Source organism: Filicampus tigris, chromosome 13 (genome assembly GCF_054856515.1).
Source record: "Filicampus tigris isolate MCC_2025a chromosome 13, RoL_Ftig_1.0, whole genome shotgun sequence".
In the NCBI taxonomy this organism is placed as follows: Eukaryota; Metazoa; Chordata; class Actinopteri; order Syngnathiformes; family Syngnathidae; genus Filicampus; species Filicampus tigris.
Window position 1 is genome coordinate 14,177,664 of NC_141229.1, and position 19,836 is coordinate 14,197,499.

General features: G+C 40.2%; 1 protein-coding gene across 2 annotated transcripts in view; it reads left to right on the forward strand.

The window, feature by feature from the left end:
• The first annotated feature begins 3,426 nt into the window (after positions 1 to 3,426).
• The window catches only part of zdhhc14 (zDHHC palmitoyltransferase 14), a 46,515-nt gene continuing 30,105 nt past the window's right edge, over positions 3,427 to 19,836 (forward strand). For both annotated transcript variants that reach the window (XM_086048762.1, XM_086048763.1), the window contains exons 1-3: positions 3,427 to 3,976; positions 4,504 to 4,797; positions 15,337 to 15,497. In XM_086048762.1, coding sequence (XP_085904888.1) covers positions 4,556 to 4,797; positions 15,337 to 15,497 — 403 coding nt within the window. In that variant the 5' untranslated portion in view covers positions 3,427 to 3,976; positions 4,504 to 4,555. The remainder of the gene's footprint in view (positions 3,977 to 4,503; positions 4,798 to 15,336; positions 15,498 to 19,836) is intronic.

Below are 19,836 nucleotides of genomic sequence, written 5' to 3' on the forward strand. Positions count from 1 at the left end.
TTCACACCATAGCAAAGGAATAAAATGGTTGGGAAGTCATTGTTTATCATAGCATCTACAGTCATGGTTTCATGAAATAAAAGTCACACATATACCAATCTTCTTCAAAACACTCAAAATACAAGCAGAAACAAACTTTAAAAAAAAGCTACATTTTGAATTGTGAACAATGAAGAGATTTTTGTGTCATTGTGCTTTTTAGATGTGATTTGAATGAATTAGCCATTAATCACAGTATGCAAAATGGGGTCATTAGACATTGTTTACATCAAGGAGTTACATAGTAATAGTAAAGCAGGTTATTTTTACTAGAGGTAATGTTGACTATTTGACTTGTATTCAGAGTATATCATTTTCAAATCAATAATGGAAAATTGGCAACACATCTGCTGTCCTCTGGGGTCAAAATGTACACCCACCTCCATGTCTTAACTTTATAGTCAAGTTTATTCCAACTTGGCAAATAAAACATGTCTCATTGCATCATTTTTAAAATACCCATGAAAATCACATTTTTATTAAGTATTTGTTATATTCTGCCTCAATCTGCTGAAACATTGTACATTTGCAACAACTGAGGAAACAGACATTTTTTTTAATCCTGAAAAAAAATGGAAATTAGATATCGTCGCTGTCCTGTGAAAAACACATAGCTCCAATTTTGACAACGTTTTAAATTTTGACATTAATGCGATGTCTGTAACGCGGAAACACCATTAATGGAGATAAGTGTTTTTCACATGACAGCGACGATATATTAGTTTAATGGTTAAACGTAACTTGTTTTTCGTTTGCAATAGCTGTATTTTCTTTCAATTGGTGTTACACTTAAAATATGGTGACTTGTGTCTCTCTACTCTCTCTGCTGTCATCGTTTGTTGTCAGTCACTGGGATGGATGGAAGACCACAGCAATGTTTTTTGATCTATTGACTGGAAACGTTACACTTCAGATTTTGTTTTCATAAATTCAACCGGTTATACTTCACATTCTTTTTTGTTGTGGAGTTGCTTCTACGTCAGAAAAGCTTGTTATTTTAACAGGGAATGTTCACTTTACACATCTTCTGTATGGCTCAGGACATTGAAAACACAGACCCACTCATTTTAGTGTTCCCCTGTCATTTGTGTTTCACGTAGGCAGACGGGCATGCAGGAGAAAACCTCCTACACTTCTTTGCCTCTGAGAAGCTGAGTCATCATACTGACAGTGTGAATGTGATGGCTGAGTGGATGCCGTGCTTGGGTAACCTGCAGGTAAACTGTCTTGCTGCCTCTCACCACCACTGTAGGTCGATGTGTGAGTAATTGGGTGAGGATGATGAGGTGAGATTCATGTCAGGTTGCACCCGCTGAGAAACGTAATCTGTTCTTTCATTGTGCCCAATGCTAAGCAATAATGCCCAGGTGCCATTGAGCCTCAGGTTGTTTTGGAATACCCACTCCATTTCTTGTAACACAAACAATGCAAACCTTTTACAATGAAGGCTTACAGCTCAATGACATCTACTAGATACACATCTTTAAGTTAAAAGTGAAACATGAACTTCACAATGTTATGGTAGCAGTTGTGTCGAGACATGGTGGACCCAAATCCAGATGATAAAACGAGGTTCAGGTAGCAACTCTCTAACCAAAGTTTACAATAGTACTTCAAAAACAGAAACAAAAAGGGAAACCAAAACATCACAGGCAGTAACAAAAACAGCATACCAAATGACAAGGTACCAAAAAGACCTGATCTGAAGGAGCTGATTGGATAACACGAGGAGCATGGTAGACAGGAAGGACAGACAAGCCACTAACCCCACCGTGCTGCCCCGATGCAATCCAACACAGAAATCCACATAGGCCTATACAAGATAGCAATGTTCAGTTTACTTGAAAACTTCCAGAGAGGACTGGGATCTGTACGTGTGTTTGTGGCTGTGCGTGAGCGTGTGTGTGTGTCGGGGGGGGGGGGGGGGGGGGAGAGTGTAAGGGTGTGAAGTGACAGACAGATGAGGCTGGTGATACAATCAATCACACAAAAGGGGGCGGAACAGGAAATTGCAACAACACAACCACTGCAGCATTTGGCATCTATGTGGTAACTGCCTGACTCATTTCACAGCATTCAGATTTCATTCAAAATAAGATTATCACGTAGGAGCCCCCATTTGCGTAACAAAATGTTTGTTCATCCTCCAGAAAAATGCTACTTAACGATTTCAACACTGTTAAGACGACAGGAGAAAATGCATGGATTTTAAGCATAAAAAAGAAAGCGACACTTTTCAGGTGTTAGCATTCCCTATATCACCTGTACTGATATGTCACAAACTGTATTTGCATTATCTTGTGCTCAAAGTATAGCAATGATTCGAGAACATACCATCCATATGTATATCATATGTTACCCCAAAATGATACCTAATTTTTCTCCTGAAAAAAAAATGTTTGTAGCATCAATTATCTTTACTATCACGACGTTCCATACAAACAGTACAATTTCATTCATGACATCACAATTTATTTAGCGTTTCCACTAGGACCCGACCGTTATGGATTTTTGCTGGACATTTGGCAGAATAAAATTCCTATGGCCGATTAATTGGCCAATGAATTAAGCAAATATTAAATATATAAATGAAGGTTTTTTTATCCCTTAAAACGTACAAATAAATATATGATTTAACCGGTGGGACGCAGTGGTGAAAAATAAATTACACGTTTTCAAAGCATATCCATTTCCCTACGTTCTATTTGCGACTTACTCATAACGGTCGCGACCCTCCCTCCACCTCTGACATATAGCTGATATTGTTCTATATTAGTGACAGCTCTGAAAAGTCATTGCAATGACACGTTGGGCATTGGAGAGCCCCCTTACTAGCTGGTTTGTTGGAAGGAGTGGGGTAAAACACCCCCATCCACAAATTCCTCCTGACCACTGGATAGAGCCAATTTTCATCTCGGCTGTTTGCCGAGACCAAAGTTGACATAGTTTTACTAGTCGGTGGGAAATCAAAGAACTGATTCTGTGGTAAGTCCGTGTAATATTTTGACACTATAGGTTAAAGTAAACCCGTGTTTGTGTGGGGGGGGGGGGGTGCGTGTGTGTTTAAGGATATGCATGCACAAAGTTGTTATAAATATTAGCATGAGAGCTAGTATCAGGTGATCAATCAGTTTGAACAATTACTTTACATGTCGCAAACTATGGCAGTAAATATTTAAAACAGTCGACGAACCACATAGATGTCACAGACTGCGACCCATTTTGACCTATGGTATGCATTAAAGTGATAAAACGGTGGGAACATGTATTTTGATGGCATGGGACCTTTGACAAAAGGGCATAATTAGTTGTTTCGAATTGTTGTACAAACGTGAATGATAGATTTATTTAATGTACAAAAAGGATATGAATGTAGGCCAGATGGGTAACTTTGGGAACCTTTGCTAGTGATGGTGGAAGTGGGGCGCCCCCTCAGAAGCGAGGATTTCTTCCAAGGGGGAGGAGCAGGTTGGGAGGCTCCGCTCCGCTCCCATGGTGATGGTGCTAGCTAGGGTGGCACTACAGCCCGTGTACTGGGACACGCACAATGTGAACGGAACGCCAGGTCAACCGGATCGCCTCAACTCTCATTTGGTCAACGTCCAACTTTTTTTTCTCAGTACGCCATGGAATGGTGAAGATATGTGGTGAATCATCGGGGGTCGTTTTGGGGAAACGCTGGCGTTTTGTGGACCCGCCGGCGACGGCTAGTCGGGATGCTGGATCTCGCTTAAGAGCACCCTGGCCGTGTATGTCGTCGTTTTCTTCGGATTTGCCTTCGAGGCTCTTCGACGACCAACTCCACATTCAACCATTTCAACTTCTGAAATGGTGTGTTTCGCCGTGTCGTCTGCTCGTTTCAAACCTGGATAAGAAAGGGAGGAGCAGCGACGACGTGACAACACCCCGACACGACGACCAGCGTTACTTTCCCTCGGTAAGGAAGCAAACTGAGCCAGTGTAGCCTCGCTAAGCAGAGAGTACAAACACATCCTGGACGGCGAGACACTACACAGTACCTATAGCACATTGTTGACAGCCTACACACGAACATCTTCAGTTTTGCCTGTGCGTAAATGAGTCCCACAGTTGAATTCAAAGCCCAAGACGCGCAATCAGATTTAGATCTATCCGTAAAATAGCCTCAATTGTACTAGTTAATCAAAATGCGAACCTAAATTCATTTGTTAAATTGCTAGTCGTGTTAGCTTTAGCTTCACTTCAGATGCTACGTGAGGCTAGCCAGGTTGCTTGCTAACAAATATCTACTACAGTGTTGGCAAAAGGGAGATTTGACGAGGTAGCTGACGTGTCATTATTATTACTTTTTTTTTTTTACACATGCCTCATTCTTTCACATAAAAATCAGACTAGTTTATGTTGATCTACATAATCTTCACTCTTTTTTAATCCCAGGTGTTTGTGTTCGCTGAACTAACTTCCACTTGCGTGTTGTCTTCACAGTGGCACAACGAGCCTGGGATTCACTCGATAAGGGCATTTAAAAGAGCAATTGATGCATCTTGGAGTGTCCGAGTCAATGCGAGAGTGCGAGTACAGCCAAATAAGCACTCGCAGCTCCACTCCAATGGAGACCCCTTTCAAGAAGAAGACCCCCAAAAAGAGGAAGTGGGAATCCTTCCCTGGTCGGAATAAATTTTACTGCGATGGGAGGATAATGATGGCCAAGCAGACAGGGGTTTTCTACCTCACTCTTGTCCTTATTCTTGTCACTTGTGGACTGTTCTTCACCTTTGAGTGAGTATTGTTTTGAGAAACTTTGCGATCCAATGTGCTATTAACTTGTGCACTTTGACCTGGAGGATTAGCGATTTCATGGGTTCAGCAATGTTTAAATAATAGCAGCAGGTCAGTTGGAGTTGCGTGCATTTACAATGATCCCTCTGGACTCAGTGGGATGTGAGCCTAAACTGACTGGGTATTAACCCGAAGCTTCGCTCTTTTTCCTTGTAAACAGAGTTTTAGTTGAGTTTTTCTTTTTTTTTTTTTTTTTTTTTGCCAGGGCATGTAGCCAAAGACCTATCTCATGGTTGCAGCTGCAGGTTTTTAGTTACTCAGTTATACATGCCTCTGCATGATGCATGCAGCAATAAACAAAACAGGCTCAACATATCATAGTTGACAAATATTAATCATTTTTATTGCAGTATATAGAATTTTCATCTCAAATGTAAAGATGCAGTCCCAAGTTTAACATGCATCATAAATATTCTTGTATTGAAATGTCTTTCAGTGATGCAGTTATGTTCTAATGATGCATTTTACACGGTACAGTATTACCAAATAAACACAGTCACTAGACTCACTATGATAACACATTCTTCAACTTTAACTGAAAAAAATACCAGTTAAATTGTTTTGTAGTCCAGCTGTATTGAGTTGAAGACTGTCTACTATCCTGTTAATAGCTGGACATTGTCATAACTTAAATTTCCGTAAGAAAAATTGTGTAATAATAAACTTAATTTTTATGGTGTAAACCAGTGGTTATCAAACTTTTTATACCAAGTACTACCAAAACAAACAAAAAAACTTCCAAAGTTCCACCATCATGATCATCATTAAAGTAGAGCAGCGTAGTAGGCCAATGTGTTCATCAAAAATGTGGTTTGATTCTTAAAAAGTATATTTGATATTATTGTCAGCCTATGTAATGTTATGCACAGTTTGAACATATACACTGTGTTTCAATACAGTGGACTGCTCGGTGCTTTGGCAATATTTTCATATTCAGTATATTAGTTATATTAATATTGACTATGTCAGTACAGTCAATATTCTATACATTTTTTTTCTTTTGTTGTTTTTTCCTCATCCTCCTTTCCCCTCCCATCTTTCTTGGAAAACACACATTGTTTATCAGTGTTTTTTGAAGAATGTTTTGGGTTTTCAATGGACGTCACTTATATGTGGAATTTCACTGTTTGCAGGCCGGCGCAGTCCCACGTTATAACAACTTTTATCTTAAACACGAGTAGATGCTTTTTTTTCCTCGAACAATGCTGAACGCTGCTAGTTACACAGTAATGTTTCAATCAGAATGAGAAAAAGGTGTTAACTACAGCAATCAGAATGAGAAAAAAATGTATTTGATGTGTGACGAAGTGTCACCCAGCGAGAGAAAAAAAACGCCGTCGTCAAGACAACACCCATTCTCATATATTGGCCAACGTATTCAGAATAAAGTTGAATTACAAGACAAACATTTACAGAAAAGTGCATTTTCCCACTAATTCATCGCGGTGACTTGTAGACTTGTGCCTTTATTCATGTTTGGGTGTATGCTGGCGTCACACTAATAAACCGTCGTAGTTTGTGCAACATGTCTCGGAAATACAGGCTAGTTATGAATGATGCGGACAAAAAGCGTGTAAACTGAATGTTAACCGATCATCCAGGATGTCACGTTTGACTTGCTCACTAAAGTACTGAGTGTGTGCGTGAGTGCGTTTATATTTGTTGGATCAACTCGGCGACTGTTTTCTGAGTGTGCGTAATTAAGCTTTTGTTTAGCGTGCTTGCGTGGTCGTCAAGTTTTCCTTGTAATCCATATGGCTCGTGGTGCAACAGAAGTGCGCTTCACTGTGACCGTTTTGGCACATCTAACAATGTTATTCCCACCGACGTCAGTCTTGTCAACCCCAAACCATTTACAGACTACGGACGACATGGACTCGCGCCTCGCTATGAATATCCGCTCGACACTCCTCCAGGAAATGTGGAGGAAACCACTGTAGTGCGGACAGAGTCACGTGACCGGGTCCTGCCCGCTGATTTGGTGAATGATTATAACTTCCTCCTCCTCCACCGTCAATGCGTACTGATTTTTCAGCATTTCCTCATACTTTGCGGCCGTCGGCTGACTCGCTTCGAGGCAGTATTAATACTCGATAATCTAAAATTATACATCGGGGAGGCAAGGTTGCTGATGATATCGATAACGATATATATCGCCCACCTATACCAAGCAGACGTAAAAAAGCTCAAAGACGCAGCACAAAAGCACACTTTTGGAGCGAGGAGGAAACCGGCTGCTTCATTCATGTGATGAGTGACATGAATATCAAGTGTTTTATTGACAGTTCAAAGTATTAAGCGGAATTGACGTCTATTTGAATCATGACGCCATGTGTCGCCGTACACAGTGGGTTATTCAAATGCCGGAGCAACTCTGTCCGCTCAATCATGTAAACGGGATATTCAGAATGTTTCTGAGATCTGAATTTTGACTTTAACCCAAATATTGACTGCATGTAAACGTAGTCACTATGGTGCTGGGGACAAAATGGATGAGAAGGCACGGGCATCGTAACGTCGAAATGTTGTAGGTGGCATACGTCGTAATACGAGGACTGCGTGTACAACACTTTGTTTCCCTAAATCACTGCCGGCGTTTTCAAATGATCACTTCTACAACTTTCCTAGAAAACCACAATGTCCCATCACTGGTGAGCTATTTTTAGAACATGCCTGCAGGCTAATCATGTGGTCCTTCTTGGAGGGGCTACCTGGTACCATGTTGGTGAACCCTGTGAAAGAGCATGTTGATAGACACTGACCTGAGTACGGCCAACACATGGGTTTATCATAGTGCATTGTTTCTCTCACCCTCTGACTAATCTCTATCATCACAGAAACCCGATCAGCACTTGATAACAATCCTGCTCCATCATGAGGCTTGTTGCTCAATCGGGCCGTCTGTCAGGGTAAAGTGCTTTCGAACCACATAGAGTCAAATTGGCAAACTGCTGTGTGTGCAGCGGAGAATGGCTTCTGTTCACTATCTCATGGTAAATTTGCTCTTTGTTCCATTATGTCATAGGACCTTAAAATCAAATGTTGAGAAAAGGACAGGACAGTCGCGTCTGTGCTTGAGTGAAAATTATTCAGAATTACGAATGACTTTATGTCCTGATTATTACTAAATTCCTAAGTACCGGTATACAATAAAACAAATCTTAAACTTTTGTGCAACTTCAGAAAAACAGTTTCAGGCTGCGTTCAGATTATTGTTAATATCTGATTTATTTTGCGTGCACGCTGTTCTTCTCCTTAATTTTTAAATGTAATTGCTATTGGACACCAATGTTGAATATACTACGGCCCTGTGTGATCTACATGCACAGAAGAGGTTGATACTGCAATGGATAGATGGATCAAAACAATTTCCCCGTTGAAATGAATGGAAATGACATTCATCTGTTCCAGCCACCACCACCCCACCCCAAAAATGAACTTTTGTTTACGTTTTTAATAGGGAAAAAGAGCACTCTATGATATTGTTCTTTATAAAAATGAAGTCATTAAATAGTATGTAAAGCATTAAATAGTTTGTGCACCATGATTTAATGTTGCATTACTATTCAGTGTGCTGCTCCTTCTGGTATAGCTGCCACCGGGTGGCAGTGCTTTATAATAGTCATGCAGACACGAGCAAAGAAGAATAGACTTGTACTACTACTCAGTAAGATTGTGTAATATTAGTATTTCTTTTCGAGAAGTATATGCCCGTGATTATTGTTGTACTATCTGCATGCATATCTTGTTCCACCATTTCTGTTAAAATGTCTGTCGCCACCAAGGTTATCGTAAACGAAATAACAAAACTAAAATTCAAAGCAACATTTTCATTAAAGAAATAAAATAAAAATGTGTTTTTGAAAAACGATAACGAACTAAAACGGCAAAGGTTGCTAACTAAAATGAACGCTAATTGTGAAAATATCCTTCGCTTTCATCTTTGTAAGCTTTTTGTCATACTTTAAATTGTAAAACACGGCGCTGCTAGTTTTACAGCAGTTGTACAGCCATACGGCACCTCAACTTCCGAAGTGATGTAACGAGTTGACAAAGAGGTCTGATGGGTATAAAACAAAAACAAAACAATAACATAATGGTAAAAGTTGGGAGAAAACGGCAGAACCCCATTTGGGATTATTTTGGTCATGATTGCGTCTTGGACAAAAGCAAATTCATTGTCACAGAGACTCGTCTCATGTGCGGCATATTGCTCGAGGAGAAAATCCTCTCGAATCGATGAGTGCATCTTAGAAATACTCACAAGAATGTGGACAGAGAATACCTGGACAAGCTAGCGTTAACCGAGATGAAGAAGTATGGCAATGATGCCAAAAGGACTATATTTAATGAGACACCATTGCTGTTATGGAGTGGCTATATACCTAATTATAAGATTGTGTGGACACTTGTGCAAACTCATTAATCTTTTTATTTTTACTCCCCCCTCAAAAAGTTTTCCCATTTTTCAATTGAGTTGTATGGGTTATAGGTCACATTATTGGTGGAATAACTTCTGAAATGATTTATGTTGGTATCATTTTATGTCACAAAAAGCTAGCGTTGCAACAGGGGTGCGTAGACTTTATAACCACTTAGTTTAGCAGCATTTACAGTATGTTGTGTGTTTCATCTGCATTTTCACTTCAGAAGCAGCATTAATGCACTGCACTTTTCTTGGACTTATTGCACTTAAGTTTAAGTGGATGGTTATGTTGTATTTGTTGATGGTTATTCATACATTGTTAGTAAGTTAAATTTTTTTTGTTTAATTTTTATCAAGCAATACTTGTTAGATAAAATGCAACATAGTCATTCAAACTACGAAATTGTACTGTTCAACGTAAAAAAAAAAGATAAAAAAAAGAAAATGTTTTGCACGGGGCGTGAATGTAATTTAAGTACATATTTCATAAATCTTAATGAGGGCCATCAGCATGAATTGAATATCGATGAATATGCCAAATACATTGATGATCAAGTTTAGGTTAAGAGAGGCAAAATAATGTATTGAACTGAGTGCATTCTTGCTGGTTTTGTTATTTGGTCAGAAAAAAATGTAAAACTGTCAGCTTCCAAATCCCTCGCTTAACTGAATAGAAACAATCCAGATCAACTGACTCAAGGCTCTTGATAGTTTTTTTTTTTTTTTTTTTTGCAGTGTTTTGCCATGATTGATGTGTGAAATCTTGTGTACAGTTCTGCACGTTAACACATCTATCAGTATTGCCCTCTGGACCACTTAATCTTTGAATACATTGTCACCTTAGCAGACCAACACATCCATGGTCAAAGGACAGCCTATCAAGAGAGCACGTGTGTCATGCTAAGGCTTCACCACCCCCACCTCACCTCCCCACACCGCTACCCTGTTTTTGTTGCCATAGAACAGACATTAGTGGAGTATTTGATGCTCCTACTACGATATTGATATTCTTTGCACTTGTGGTCTCATTTTGCTGTCATCTGTTTTTTGTGACTGCAAGGGACATTTTTCAGAAATTATATGATCAGCTCATCAGCAAGCTTTTTGAAAAAACCTGATAACGATCCGAATCATTTGAATCAGGTGTGTTGGAGAAGGGAGACATCTAAAACAGGCTCGATAGGGCCTCTAGAGGACCGGACTTGGGCACCCCTGCCATACACCAATCAGCTGAAAAGATTAGTCCGCAGAGCTGCACGATTGCGACGTCTGCGTCATTCAATTTCATGTTTTGACGGAATGCGCTGTAACTCAAGTTAGTACATTCTAGGTTTTTCTTTTTGTTGTTTTGTTTTTCATATTTCTATTTACTTTCATGACGTCATTTTTTAATATTAGTATTAGCCCGTGGTGTGATGTCACATTGATCACATTTTGGTTTCCAGAGATCCCCCAACGTGTTAATTTAGCTTTTTTTTTTTTCCTTTCCCATTTATTTTTTTCATCAGAGGGGTGCTTGGCCATGGACAAAAAAAAAACAGCTGGCTTTGGTCTGTTTATTATTCTGTTTCAGGCTCCCACAGATGCACGTGTGCCGTCTTTGAACATGTTGCCTAGTCTCACAGCCTAGTTTACTTGGACAAATTTTCTGTCATATAGTTGGGTTTTTTTTTTTCTCAAGTTGATTACATGGACCATACGTCCAGAATATGGAGCATCAGCATATTTTTGCCGTTACGTGCAATTCTGAGTTAGTCATGCACAGCCTTGACACAAGAAGTCTCGATCAAATTACTTTATTATCCACTATAAACATTTAGACTTGTTTTTCACACACATGCTAACACAGCATCAAAATATTGAAAATATGATAGTTGCACCCCTCTCAAGCTGATTGAGTAGCGATGTTCATACATTTTTTTTCTGTCTGAGGCAAAGAAAGAGCCCCTCTCTGTGGCATTGCACAAATGAAGCACCTGCATTCGTAGTATCCCGTAATCAACCTCCTCTGAGGAGCACGAGGCGAAGCATTGTTTCATCTTCGGTGTGAAGGTAGCATAAGACATTTATTGTGCATAGTTATTGTGTAAATAGATATCACTACTCTTTTAAAGCCGCAATGACCTGTCACTGACTGAGCCATTGATAAGGGCCATGTTCTAACCTAGCAAGCCATCAGTAATTATGAAAATGCAGGCAAACCTGACTACGTCTTTTCCACATTAGACTTCAGTGCGCAAGGGTGTGAAATGGCGCACTTTTCTTAATTTTTTGTTTGGGACCTATTTCACACACTGGCGCATTATCCATCTATCCACCTTCTATACCGCTTATCTTCACATGGGTTGCGTGTGTGCTGTAATCTATCCCCGCTGACTTGTTGTAAGAAGCTGGGTACACGCTGCCACCAATAGGGCACGTATAAGCACTCATACTCATATTCGCAGCCTAGGACAATTTAGAGCAGGATTGGGGAACTTAAGAGAAAGTCGAAGAATCACGGCATTTCTCTTTTCTGAAGCTGAGCCATGATTGGTCGTTATCTGAGCCCTGAGAAAATTCAATGTCAGCTTTAGTCGGCAGAAGTGACAAAATGGCAGCCCCCTGAGCTAGCTAAAAATGGGTGGACTTCTCATATTCCACAAACCCAACGTTAATCAGAATGCCGTGTTTAGACTAGTGGGCCTGCGTAGAACATCCATCCATCCATTATCGATACCGCTTGTTCCTCACAAGGGTCGTATTCTGGAAAAAAATATGTTTGGGTTGACTTCCTCTTTAAATGCTGGAATTTTTCTCAAGTGCTACTCTGGGTCTACATCGGACCACACACACTTCCTAACCAGATGTGTGACAAAAATGCGATTTTAGATATGGAAAAAATATGTGCACATGTGCAAAGTACATGCTCTTATTGGGGTGCTCACCCCCAAATGAACTTTCTTTGCCCAGAAACTGTAAAAATGGGTGTCTACTAATGCTGTCTACGTGTCCTGGTCATTATTTTGACATTTTCGTACATGTTTGTTGAAATTTTGAATTTGCGGCAAAACATCTGTGTGGAGCCATCTTCAGGTTAAACACTACACTTCATATGAATTTAGCTTTCTGTTCTCTGATTGGACTAGCAGGGAATCCTGACGTCGCTTGCGGAATCTTGACGTAGTCACTCTGCCTCCGTGGGGTATATAGGGACAAATCGCTTTTTGGGTCAGCAGGAAGGAATGTCGGTCCTATTTTGTGGTCTTTTTCTGGATCATATACATCAGTAATTCAATCCTTAACAGCCAAATTAACTATTGATCTAGTTATATGGTATTCATTTATGCCCTTTAGTGTGGTTTTGTTGTTCTGCCGAGAGCTCACTCATGTTGCTGTTTCCAGGGTAACAACATTCCCTTTCGAACCTGTCTACCATTGGGTAGATTGTGTCCATAGCAACAAAACCCTAAAATCTTAAATAAATATAGAATTTTCTACCAGAAGTGTCCATTCCCTCAATATCCCTCTTTCGATTCCATCAAAGTTTGAAGGCGGCTCATCGTTTGTACTGGTCAGATTGTCCTCGGATGCCAAGATCTACTGTCTTTGCTAAATGTTTAATGATTTCTTTCTATTGGGGAGAGGTTTTCGTCAAAATTGCATCCATCCTGCTAGAGTACTTTGCATTGAATTCTCACCATCACTTTTGGTGGCATGACAAGCCTATTCAATATTTTGTTGATGAATGACTCACTGTGTCTGAGGACAGGCTTTACGCTTTTGTCTCCACAACTGCTCAATTGAGAAGTAGAATACTGTCATTAAACTTTTAAAATTACTGTTGACACAGAGCAGATGTAGCCGATGTAACCATTCCTTACTTCTTAATTTTACGGGTAAATCTTTTGCATTTGGGCATCATGGTGGTCGACTGGTTAGCACGTCCGCCTCACAGTACAGAGGTGTAGGGTTCGATTCTGGGCTCCAGCCTTCCTGTGAGGAGTTTGCATATTTTCCCTGTGCATGCGTGGATTTTCTCCGGGTGCTCCAATTTCCTCCCACATTCCAAAACCTTGCATGGTAGGTTAATGGAACGCTGTAAATTGTGCCTAGGTGTCATTGTGAGTGTGACTGGTTGTTTGTCTATGTGTGCCCTGCGATTGGCTGGCAACCAGTTCAGGATGTACCCTGCCTACTGCCCGTGGACAGCTGGGATAGGCTCCAGCACCCCCGCGACCCTTGTGAGGATAAACTGCTTGGATAATGGATGGATGGATCTTTTGCATTTGCTATGGTTTTACTCCTTGGTTTTCTTGTGTTGGCTGACCTTCCTTTTAGGAGTGAGGGTACTCATCCCCAGTCGTTTGCGGGGGGGAAAAAAAGGGAGACTGCTAATGATGCTTGACTTGAATTAACATGAACCAGCAGTCTATGTAAATGTCCTGGGTCCACGTTTCTATTCCTTGTTATCTGTTTTTGTGGAACCCAACTCGGCGAGCCTAAAAATAGTTTGGCTCAGTTTGTGTGAATAACTGAGGTTGGCATACATAAGCGGATGTAACTGTATCACCCTATACTCCAACCCACCCCACTGGAGGGGTTGCCATATGAGAGGGAAATGTGATTGTATTTACTAGCATGATATTGGGAACTAATTGATTTACTGGTAATAATCTAGGCATTTTACAAAAAATTCACGGTCCGTTTATCTCCTTCCGCCATCCGTTTATCCGCCATTTTGTCCGGCCGGACCAATTAGTAATTGCCTATCGGTTGGTCGTCTATTATTTTATACGCGCTTTCATCAGTGCTTCCGTTGACCAACACCACAAAAAAAATAAACGTCATAATTGAACAGATTGTGCACTGTTGCGTAGATCTAGCGCTGTACAGAAATTTGGGGGAGTTCACTGGAGCACCTCATTAGTACAAAACAGTCTGGCTTTACATTTTTCCTCGTCATTCATTGACGTCAGGCAGAAGGAGTAGGGCCAAACGCCAAGCAAAAAAGAAAGAAAATGATCGAAATGGCTTACCTCTTTGATGCAAGCAGTAGGCCAGCAAGGGATCAGCCAGATTGTCATCTGTAACTCCATATGGCCCCCGACGAAATGTTAACTGTACAGTATATGAAGGTAAATTGCTTCACCTTGCTGTCATTAAACTGGTCTTTTGGACGTCCGCACAAGTTGACCTATCATTCACATTTATCCCTCAGAGTTTTTGGCTCCGGGAAACGAATAAGGAATACATCCTATAATCATCAATGTCAGGTTATAGACGACTACATAGACGGATGAAAATCCACTTCCACTAATGCTTAGTCTTTTAAAAAAAAAAATCCCATTTATCGCCTGCAAAATGGGCCTCCGTCATAGGGGGAGAGATGGACCGGTCCGTCGACTAATAGATTTTGGCACCACCTGTAAACTGCCTATGTAACTATTGTGTTAACTTCCTTTTGCTGCACGAAGATTATGTTGCTGTGCTCCTTTTGTGCTCCTTCTGTGAATGTGCTAAACGATACCCACACCTCTTTACTTTCTGGTATAACACTGCAAATACATTACGGTACCTCAAATGACTGCAGTAAAAAACGTATTGATGTTTGAGTTTGCCATGAGGGTAAAAAAAACAAAATACGAACCAAACCGTGGCTTTTGTGAACCATTTCACACCTAGTTGCTACATGTTCAATTTGCTGCCCCCCCGTCTCAAATGACACAAGCGTCTCTACAGCCAACTCAATAAGACACATTGAAATATAATGGCAGATATCAATATGTGCCTCCACCTCTGTACAGCTAAATGCGATCGAGGGTTAAAGGGATTACATGGGATTGTTTTATTTGAGCAGATTACAATTTGGGAGACTGACGTGTGTGGGAATTCTATCCAGTTACTGGTCATTAAGCAGCAAAGTGCTTAATCTGTATGCATTACACTGTATTAAAGCATGCTTTTAGGATTGTACTGTACATTGATAGGGGTTTTTGTTAGTGCAGGCACAGACGTACCTGTATTATACTTTGCCATTTGTTCTTCTCTCAATATTATTGCTTGTCTTTCAGTTGCCCCTTCCTGGCTGAGCATTTGACGCCGGTTATCCCAGTGATAGGAGGAGTGCTTTTTGTCTTTGTATTGGGAACACTGCTGAGAACCAGCTTCAGTGACCCAGGGGTGCTGCCCAGGGCCACTCCAGACGAAGCAGCCGACCTGGAGAGACAAATAGGTAAGAAAACCCACTAATTACATTGAGGGTAATGCGAGTCATTTCTATGAAGAGAGTTGATAAGAGATGGATGAGTTCCAGAGCAAGGTTGGCAATCTTCAGAGGAAGTCTCAGACAAACATCGATTGCATGCCCCACTTTTTTGTTTCCCATTTTGCCAAATTTGTCTTTAAATTAAAAAAAATCTCCCTGGCCCCAGCTATATTTGTGAGTTAATCCTTGCTCATTCAGGTCTCAGGAAAAGACAAAATCCATGAGAACGCTTCATTTAGATTGATTTCGGAGTTGTTTTGACAAACCATTTGGGGGTCCCACTGTACATACAATACATGAGGCAGTGTAGTTGTTTTTTGTCAAAATCACTTTAGGACACTTTACTATTTTTTTTTTTGCCAAACCGTCCTCCGTCCGCGACCTGGGTACCCTTCCGTCCTCGCCCCTCCGTCCTTATTCATGAAAATTATCGTCCTTCAACCCCCGTCTGTCTTCATCCTTTGAAAATGCTTCCGTCCTTGCATTCCGCCCACTAGAGGGTAGATTGTGCCTGTGAGAACAATACTGCAGGGAGAGAACGCACATGGAAGAGAGTGCTCCAAATGTTGTGCGTTCTTAGCAAGGCAGTCTTGCTTTTTAAAGAACCCAACACGTCACTCTGGACTTGACCCGGTTAGGGACAATTACAGGGACGGACGAAAACCTACGTCCGTCCTTGCTTTTTCCGTCCATTTTAAAAGAGTTCTCATCCTCCGTCCACAAAATGGGCGGTCCTGGACAGAGGACAGAATGCCCACCTCTGCTATTTTGGGCTTTTACGCGTATATCACACTTTTCTCCATTAAAGTTACTCAAACACTTTGTCTTTATTAGCAACAGGAACAACTGGAGATTCAGTATTTTGCTCAAGTACACCTCAATATGGTCTGGGTCAAAACCACAGCCTTTAGATTGGTAGACGACAACGCTACCCGGGCCATGCTGCCCCATATTCCACTCTAGCCATTAAAATGATTTCTGATGCATTTTAAATACAATTCACAATGCAAATGTCTAAGACTTTGGTGCATTAAGAAAATGAAATTATAAACAACTTACCATGTAGGAGTATGAGTCTTACAATTGTGTCAATTATGAGTTACATATAGAACAGTCCACTCTTTTTGCAGTGTGAAGTGTCTTTTTTTTAATTGCTAGTCCTTCAGGTCACCGAGGTATCATTCAACAAACTCCGGAATGGTTTAATTAATCTAATTAGGAGACTAAGCTCCTAATTAGCCTTTGCTATGGTGGTGGAGCACAGAGTGCCGAGCAGAGTGCTGATGTAGCACTCTGAAAAAGACCAAAGTGACAATTTATGAGGATAAACAAAAGTTAAAAGTTGAAAATGTCAAGAATGTTGACACAAATTCCACACTGCCACAAGTGGCTTTGTGCACAAGTAACTTCCAACCACAAACGTTTGATGGCACGGGAATACATGTGTATTTTTTAGAGAAGTTGATGATAATAAGGCTTTTCCAAAGTAAACGGGAAGTTTATCTTGGCATCCTTGTCATTGTTTACCCACAAACAGAGGCAGAGATCTAATGACAGGCAATAAAATCACGTCAGACTCTAAACTTTGCGAATGTATCTAATAGGGATGGGCAAACCAGGTACCAGGTATCGGTATTGTGCTTCAGAGTTCTCACAAAGACTACCGATACCAGACATCGATACCAGTCACTGGCACCGTCTTGTAGCCGTTGTACAGGAAGTAAACAGAATGCATTGCTGACTACATTTTTTTATTTAGTTTTAAATTGTATATTAATGCTCATAGTGCATTATTAGCGTGTTGCTACCAAAATTTTTATATTTTCTAACTCAATTTCTGCATGGCTGACCAATTCTCTCTTTTTAATTCCATCCATATCCGTCTTCTCACATGAAGTTTTTTTTTTTTTCTCTACTTCGTCCATTACAGTATTTCTTGCATATACTCACTTTACATATTTCCCCCTCTGGATGATTGTATTTTATTGTATTTCATCTTTCATCCATTCATTATTTTTTATTTTTTATAGGTAAAAAAAAATATTTGTCATCGACTGATATGAAATACTTACATTGTGATAAATTGTTCAGCTGTATCGCAGAGTCTTGTTTTCCAACTTCATAGTGTCATGATAAACAATTAACATTTGAACCTGTATTATTTTGCGCTTGAATTTGTTTTGAACAAGTTTTATTTTGCACTTTTGTTAATTTATTACAATTGAATCCTAAATCAGAGTGAGTTTTTTGTTTTACTTTGAAATTTAATTCTGTATTGCAGAGTGACTGTTCTGGCTTTTGTCAGAAATAAACTGTATTTCTTTAAAATTATGTGACATTGGTATAGTAGAAATTTAATGTATCAAAAGTAGTAGTGTTATACGTTACTTGGTATTGGTGAATACTCAACAGTTAATTACTTATACTGGTATTGGTCTGAAAGAATGTGGTATCGATCATCCCTAATATCTAAAATGTACATCTAATGATGGAAACAAGTGAAGTTGGCACTGCCTAGCTGTGTAGCACTGTAACACTCTCTTTTTGTTTTACTTTGTCATGACGCATGGCTGTTTTTTTTTTACCAAATAGGCTCACACACTGTTTAACTGTTGGTGCCACTGAAGCATTCTACAGCATACTTAACACGTCATCCTCATTTCCAGGCCTTTCTGCTATTGTTTGTTCGCCTTTCTATAAACACTGCACAATGACCAGCCATCTTGTTATCATGCGTCATTATGTGCAGTGTTCAAGGTTTGACTGTCCAATGCTGGGTTGGTTTGTTATTGCATCTTACCAGAGATGTACAAAATGTCTCCTGAAACATTCCATTCCAATTATCGTCCCTTTTTTCTCCAGCTTTGTTGTCCAATGCATGATGCAGCTGGCTCAAGTCTTGGCATGGCAGATTTACATGCTAGACATCCCAGGCACATCTGTTTGCTCTTATCCCGATCATCCAGCCTCATTCCAAGCCCAATAGCAATCAGCCTAGCTGTGATTTGCAAGGAAAATACTTCATGTCCCTGGTTCCTTCTCATTTTTAATTGCACTACAGGGTGCCTTCCTATGTTAACCCATTAAGGCCTAAAGCGCCTGGCTCAACAGCTCCCCAAAACCTAAGGTCGTCTTTGGAATTACCCTTGAAAACCTGAGGTTTTCCCAGAAATTCAACACCTACAAAATAATTAATATCTCAGCCCCTGTAGCAGACAGAAACATAATTCCAAAAGATTTTTAGACCTTGCACACAGACCCGAGTTTATTCATCTTTACTGTTTCAATCGAAGATGTAAAAATAAAATGTCAGTGTAAGAGAAGGAAGCACTATTTTTTATTTTAAAAAATCAAGTGGTAATTACCATCCTCTATTTTGTTACAAAGACGTCAATATTGTCATTGCCTACAAACATATATCTTAACCATATATCACGTTCGACTGGTTCTACTGGTTCAAAGTCCACAAGCGCATCGTCTATATCACTGCCGTTACTCATTTCAAAGCTCCCGCGATCGATGGCGTCCGCCATTATGACTCGAAACAATTCCAGAACATCCTCTGTGGGCTCACGACACCGCCACATGTATATTCTGATGCATTTCATTGGTTAAGAGAACAAAAACTGGATGGAAAAAAAAGAAAATGACATATATACTCTCCAGGCTTTAAGGGTAGAAAGACACAACAGCGCTCCAGGCTTTAAGGGTAGAAAAACGGTTATGCACTCCCATCCTTAATGGGTTAAAAGAGTGATTGGATTGCGTTTTAGAGTTATTTAACCAAATCTACTTGCTCGTCACATACTCCAGTTGGTAATTAAACAATGCCGCTGGTATTTGCCCGATACCGATACCTAGTAATGGTACTCATTGATCCCTAGTATTAAATACAATACAAATGGATCTATGAGCTAGCCTATCAGACTAACAGGTGTGCTCCTCATCCCAAAGAGCAAAAAATGATCAACTAATGTTGGCTAGTCATTCTGAGAACTGATCATGACCACATGGCAGGATTCATGTTATTATAAAATCAATGTGCCAGGCTTCTTTTGATAACCTGCAGTTTGTTTGGGTGACCGAGCTTTTAGCTACTAAAATCTCAAGAGAGCCAAAGCAGATGAAAGTGTCAAAATGAATGAATTAGCAAGACACGTTTACACAGTGACAGCAACATTCGGCAGATAGCACAGACAACCTCTATCAGGAATGGCTATCACAAAACGCTCTGTACAGGGAGAATAGCAATACCATGTCACTTCTTGTCCAGACATTAGGTCTACTGTTGTTTTGCAAACAAATC